General features: G+C 32.6%; 1 protein-coding gene across 1 annotated transcript; it reads right to left on the bottom strand.

The window, feature by feature from the left end:
- Positions 1 to 405: 405 nt before the first annotated feature.
- On the bottom strand, positions 406 to 1,605 carry LOC139501029 (acetylcholine receptor subunit alpha-like). The gene has a single exon (XM_071289979.1). The coding sequence runs from the start codon at positions 1,576 to 1,578 to the stop codon at positions 412 to 414; it is 1,167 nt and encodes a 388-aa protein (XP_071146080.1). The 5' UTR covers positions 1,579 to 1,605; the 3' UTR covers positions 406 to 411.
- Positions 1,606 to 7,440: the final 5,835 nt, after the last annotated feature.

Here is a 7,440-nt window from a genome sequence, read left to right as displayed (position 1 = left end):
AAATGAATTAATTCTACTTGTTGAATACCATACGTTTACTTTAAATATAATTAAATTATGTTTGAAAGATAGATCGCGCAAAAAAAAGTTACTGGGGTTTACAGAATAGAGAATAATGGCCAAAAAGTGCAATAGAAAGGCAAACAAAATAAATAATGCAGAAATAGAGCCACAATAATAAAAAAAGATATAATAATGGCTGCTAAAATACTAAGAATAAAGAATAATGTACAAAATAGACAAAGACGAAAGAAAAATAGTATACAAAATTGCAGAACGAAGATATAAAGGCCCCGGTTATGACAAAGCATTAACAATCTTCGAGCCCATTACATTCTATCTATTTTTAAACCTCGCTACACATGTGAAGCAGACAGATTAAATCCTTAGAAACGATTCTACGAATCAAAATCACATTTTAATCCTAAGTTTCAAAATAATCATTACAATTACTGTTAAAACTATGAATGACATAAACAAAATCCAAAACATTGCAAAATCTATAAAAGCGGTAAAATCAGACCAAGTCACGTCCTTTTTCCTCTTAGTGTTTCCCAAATCATCGACGCGATTGTCTTCGCAACAGCAACATGCACATTGCATCACCTTTTCTATCCAACTTGGCACCTTGCACTGACTGTGATGCAGGCGGAGCTCAAGTGCCGTAACACAAACTGTTATCACACCAAAACTTAATAAGACCATTAAATAATATCCGAAATAGGATCCTGATGACTTGGGTAATTCCGAACTTACGATTGTCAGGAACACGGCAAATGATAAAAAAACAGTCATAGCGTAACTCATCTTTTCTCCACTATCCGCTGGAAGGACATAGGTAAACACATTTAGTAGTCCGAGAAATATAACTGGGATGATAATGTTGAAAATATAATACCCAGAGCTCCGTTGTATTGTAAGTGTAAATGTGACCTTTGACTCTGTTCCTTCTTTATCCTCTCTTGCAGAAGTTGAAACTATGCTCCATTGTGCACTTTCTTCCATATCTTCTGTTTCAATTCCGTTGGTACCTTTTGTAACATTCACGTCCATTATGAAGTATGACCAAACTACAAAAACAAGGTCGCACGTTTGTTGATCAAAAGGAAAGTGTGTAATGTCAATCGAACATTTAGATTCGAAAACCTCGAACGGCTGCCACCATACAAATCCCATTTGCATAACCTGGACTAGGATAAAATCGGACCCAAGTGTGGTCAATTTTGTAAAGCCGTTTTTAAGTGTCAAATCTGGTTTCCATATTTTATTCTGAGGAATGTACAGTTGCATTATATCATTGTCCCAGACTAAATATTCGTCGATCCATCTAACGGATAGGTAACCAGTTGTTGTTAATTTACCCTCGACTTCATCTAAACCATTAATACCAACAAGGATCATGTCTAGATCAACGTTCATCGGTTCCGAATAATCCTTGTTAGGTCGGACCATAGTACTATAACTTGAAAACAGGTTAGTGACAAGAGTCTTTGCCTCATCCCCTCCACCCGCCTGTCCAAAACATGGAATTGCTGCGTGAGATATTATAAACAGTAAAAGTTTTACAATCTTTTCCATGTCTACCGAGCAAATGTGGATTAACAAATGCGTATCAAACGTGGGTTAACTAAGTTAATATATTACAATGATAGTCGCATGTTAGAATATAACATGGGGTTTAATCGTGAGGGCTATTTTTCTATATTCTGTATAGAATTAGCCAGATATTTATTTACATAATTTATTAGAACCCCCATCACTATTTGTATGTTGTGGCCTATTTTTTTATTTTTTCTATCTATTCTTAATTTTTTTGGTACATTATTATCTATGTTGTGAACCCCAATAAGACCCTCGAAATCACAGATTTTTAAAGATGGTCAATTATAAGTTCATTGATACTTGTGTGATGTTTAAACTTTTTTAAAATATGATTATAAACAGGTCGACATCGCTAGGTTATAGCTTATTTTTGGGAATATAACATTTAATGCATTAGTATGTCAATATTTCATAATTATTAGATTTCGTCTACATAAGACTCATCTCAGTGACGCTCATATCAAAATATTTATAAAGCCAAACAAGTACAAAGTTGAAGAGCATTGAGGATCCAAAATTCAAAAAAGTTGTGCCAAATACGGCTACGGTAATCTATGTCTAGGATAAGAAAATCTTTAGTTTTCGAAAAATTCAAAGTTTTGTAAACAGGAAATTTATAAAAATGACCACATTATTGATATGCATGTCAACACCGAAGTGTTGACTACTGGGCTGGTGATACCTTCGGGGTTGAAATGTCCACCAGCAGTGGCATCGACCTAGTGGTGTAAATAGTTATCAAAGGTACAAGGATAATTTAGTACGCCAGACGCGCGTTTCGTCTACATAAGACTCATCAGTGACGCTCATATCAAAATATTTATAAAGCGAAACAAGTACAAAGTTGAAGAGCATTGAGGATCCAAAATTCCAAAAAGTTGTGCCAAATACGGCTAAAGTAATCTATGCCTGGGATCAACTGTTTCGATTCTCTTACATCTTGGCTTTAAAATATTCGGCTTTGATCGTTCCTGATTAGGACACATGATATTTTCAAAGCATTGTTTATATTTTTCTAAGAAATTATTAAACAAATGCATGGATATTAAAAAAGAGTGACGAAAGATACTAGAAGGACTGTCAAACTCATATATCGAAAATAAACTGACAACGCCATGGCTAAAAATAAAAAGACTAACAGACAAATAGTACAGAAGACATAACATAGAAAACTAAAGACTGAGCAACACGAACCCCACCAAAACCTGGGTGTGATCTCAGTTGCTCCGGAAGGGTAAGCAAATCCTGCTCCACATGTGGCACCCGTCGTGTGGATTATGTTATCACAAATCCGGTAAATTGTATAATTCGGTAGATCACATTCGTGAAAAGGGAAGGAGATTGTAATTACGACATAAGGTACATATCCGATATCATCTGTGAAACGGTTATTCCATAACGGTCAATCAACTCGTAATGGCGTCCGTAAAATTTACGAAGGAATGATTTCAACTTCACCATTTTGAACTTTTGGTTTAATAGCTTCCTTGTGAGCAGCTATCCTCTATTAAAGAAATCATGATAGGAAATACAGGCCCGGGAATATTGTATCAATTGGGAGATATATACTTCGTATGCAGGCGCTGCTGGAATGTTGCTACATAGAAATGGAAAGTTCACAATTGGGAAGCTGAAATCATTTCTTTTGTCGTAAAGTTTTGTTTTCAACCGACCCTCATTGTCAATTTCTAGATGTAAGTCAAGATATGTGGCAGACTTAACTGTATCTGTAGTATCCTTTATCTCTAGTTCGATGGGATATATTCGTTCAATATAGTCACCAAATTTTGTTTTATTTAGTGAGAGAACATCATCTATATAGCGGAACGTAAAGTTAAGGGGATGTCAACGAGTACGGTATTCGGGTTTCGCTCGATAGTACCGGGTATCGAATACCAAAATGATATTCGAATAATCGATTATCACCAACCTAAGATAACTTAGTGACATGACAATATCTATAAACATGAAGTGAAGGGATAGTGCTATCCCTTTGTATACTTTCTAAGAAACTCCTGGTCACATTGGGAAATCATACAATATATGCTTATTTTTATATTGATAGAATCAATAAAAATATTTGTATCTGTAATTTCAAAAACACCAAAATAATTATAGAAGAAATATGCTTTCAAGAAGCATGTTTCAATTAGGTATTTTTATCCGTCTTAAGAAATAAGAATGGAAAATATCGCACAGTGTTTTCTCCGAATTATATTATCATGCTAATCAAGTCACATTAGTGCTATAAATACAATCAAAAATTCATACATTTCTAAATTCTTCTTTAATAACAGATGATATATTTTTTAATTAAACATCAAAATCGATATATATATTTTTGTAATTACACATCAAAATTCGATCGTTATCAATGGGTGTCGTGTTTCTTTAATTTATTGCAAGTCAGCTCAATTGTAAAATTTCTATACAAGCAAACATGATGTAACCCAATAATGTTGTGGTAAGATTTGTTTATTGGAAACAGATAAACACTTAATTTCTAATTAATATTTCAGTTTTGATCATTTAAAATTGGGTTCATGGGCACCAGTTTATATTCGAAAGTTATGTAATTTCAAATTTCTAATTAATATTTTAGTTTTGATCATTTAAAATTGGGTTCATGGGCACCAGTTTATATTCGAAAGTTATGTAATTTCAAATGACAAACGAAACAGAAAAGATCATAAGACAGGTGTCAGATTTTTTGAAAGAATAATGTCATTTTCATGAACTTTTTGATGTTGTTTTGAATGTTTTTCAGTCCTTAGTTATATATTTTAAATGAAAAAAGGTCTTTGTTGTACCTAGTATACAGTGATCTAGATTTAAAACAAATTGTTTGGTTAAAAAAGATAACAGTATTTGATAAATTGACATATATGTTATGAAAAATGTCTAAATTTAAATTTCCCGTAGTTTTTCATGGAATTTTGATTTTTTTTCAGCTCTAATTCAAAATTTTGCACATTGACCTATACTTTTCTATTAATAATATCTTAAAATAAAGTCTTGTGAATTATTTCTGAATTGTTTTGAAAATTTCTTGTTATTTTATAAAGGTTAAATCAAAGGTTTCATTTTGATGTCATTCTCTTTCCCGTACTTTTTTGTTTATTTTTTTATTACGGGAAAAACACATTGATTATATGCCTTGAATGCACAATTTTTGTAGAAATTGAAATGAAGGTATATTTTTATTGATATTAGAATAAATTATATTTACATTTGTATGAATTGTTGTTATAATTGAAACTTCAATGCAGATGTTCCAATTCTTTGAAAATACCGGATTTTTCAATACTGACATTATGAGTGACCATAAATGCCATCCTTACGAAAAATATAGCGCATTGACCTATATTTTTTTTTTCATTTTTCCACTCCCATATGAAAGGAGTTATAAAAAAACACAACAGGAAAACTTTCTTGTTATTTTGAATTTCAGTAGCGAACCTCCTTAAGTCTAGACTTCGTAATGTAAAATAATTTCACAGATAATAATTTTCTTAAATATCTTAACATGAACATACTTTTAAATCTGTATATTCACACACAGAAACAAATTAAAAAAGTTTAAAGGAGGGCTGCGCGATACATCATCAAGCGCTACACACGGACATAATTAACGAATTGGGTTGGAAAAGTCTCCAAGAACGACGTGGAGAGGCCAGAAGAAGAAGAAGAAGAAGAAGAAATTTGTTTTATCGGTAGATTTCGGGAAATTGTACAATGCTAAGGACTGTAAAGAATACTCTGAAAAATCAGAAGCGCTCTTATTTTGTGTATGCACTCAATTCCTCCTGTTTTCCCCCTTACTATGCAGCAAAGACGTTATCAGTATTATAAGGTTATTTTCTATACATCGCGATTAAAACTGAAACCTAATATGGGTTTCCATGCATTTCCTAGCTGCATGGTATAGTTTGATAGACAGTATTTAATCAAAGTGATGGAAATCACTCATGGAAAGATTAGAAGAGTAGTTTGAATTATTTCATATTAAGGTATGGTGGGGAAAAATGAACATTTATAAAGCACTCTTGCTGAAAATTGCTTTTCCAGTATGAGGATAAAATGAGCTCAAACTAAATAATATGGGTCTCTTAATTTGCACAATTTTATTTAAACTGCAGTTTATATCTTATCGAAATTATGTTGCCGGTTCTGAACATGTTTCAAAAAAACAAAAAATTTGCAAAAATTCTTCTAGTAAATGTTACCAACTATCCTAGTAAGACATAAATCTGGACCAACAGCTTAAAACTTTAAAGTGTGAACAACAAAAATTGAAAAATGTTGTTTTGGGGCATTTTGTAAGTTGAAACAGAGGTTATGTTATATTGCATTGAAGATTAAAAGTTTTAGAGTGCCTTTTGATCATTTTTTAGAGTATTTTTCAACACAGGGCATTGAAAATGTACTTTTTCAACGTAAACCAATTAAAAAACTTATCTTAAATTGAAATGTGGATTCTTTCTTGATTGCAAAAATATATATTCACTTCTAATCAAAACTCAAATTACTAAAATAGACATAATGATTGATGAGAAATAAACTAATAAACAATAGTTTGTTATAATTAAAAGTTTTAAAATTTTTAAACTGTTTCAAGCCAATTCCTGATAAAAAAAAGTGTACTAATTGAATTGTTGATTAATTACAGATGATTATTGGAAATTTATCAAGTAAATTATAGGCCTTACTTGAACACTTTTTATTTATTATGGCACCCTAAACGGAGTTTGGGTGATATATTGTTATTCTACGTTTCTTTTTATGGCACCCTCAACGGAGTTGGGGTGACATATTGTTATTCTACGTTTCTTTTTTTTCTTATTTTTCTTTTTCTTCTTCCACACATTTTGTCCGTCGTGTTTCTCGGAATCCAATGGACCAATGTTGATGGAACTTTACTATAAGGAGGACCCCCATGTAAAGTTGTGCACCTTGGTATGGAATGGTAAAAGATGACCGCCGTTTCCATGGAAACAGCATAAATGCGAAAAAAAATCAAAGTGTCCCAAACTGGAAGAAACTCCACAGGAATGTTGACTGGCATTTGCTGATTTCCAGTTTGACTTTGGAATTTTCAAAATGGCTGCCGTTACCATGGAAACAGCTCAAATATCAAAAATTCTAACTCTTTCGTTATAACATCCACCTGGGTCTGAAACTTTATGAAAATGTTCTCCAGTATGCCAAGATGTCAAGACAATATTTGGATAGTTCAAAATGGCCGCCGTTGTCATGGAAACTGGGGCCAAGTTTTGCATTGACCCTATGGAAAAATGCATAAAATCAGCATTTTCTCAGTGAGTATTGCACCAAAGTAAATGAAACTGTATTGATATATAACATGACATGTGGCAATGAGATGTACGCTTTTAGAATTTTGGAATTATCTACTGTAACCATGGTTGCAGCACAAATGTTCAAAATTTCCAAAAAAAATAAGGTGCTGCAAACTGGATGAAACTTAACAGAAATAGTGACTGACATGTGCGGAGCTGCATTTTGAAGTTGGAATTTTCAAAATGGCCGCCGTAACCATGGAAACAGCAAAAATATCAAAAATCTCAAAATGCTTCAAACTTAATGAAACTTTGCAAAAATGTTACTAGACATCTGTAAATGCATTCTTCGACTTTGGAATTTTCAAAATGGCTGCCGCTCACCTGGCAATGAGGGGAAGGGTGCCATCCGTTATTGCTAGCAATTACAAATCTAGTTGTTTTTTTTATTATTTTTCTTCCATACATTTTTGTCCAGTCTGGAACTCTCATATGAATGGCCACAAGAAGATGGAACTATACCATATTGTTAACAACCAAA

The sequence above is a fragment of the Mytilus edulis genome, chromosome 13 (genome assembly GCF_963676685.1).
Source record: "Mytilus edulis chromosome 13, xbMytEdul2.2, whole genome shotgun sequence".
In the NCBI taxonomy this organism is placed as follows: Eukaryota; Metazoa; Mollusca; class Bivalvia; order Mytilida; family Mytilidae; genus Mytilus; species Mytilus edulis.
The sequence above is the reverse complement of the archived record's forward strand: the minus strand, read 5'-3'. Positions and strand labels throughout refer to the sequence as shown.

What these genes read in the sequence shown, in the direction of transcription:
- LOC139501029 (XM_071289979.1), bottom strand. Translation starts at nt 1,578, where the DNA reads ATGGAAAAGATTGTAAAACTTTTACTGTTTATAATATCTCACGCAGCA.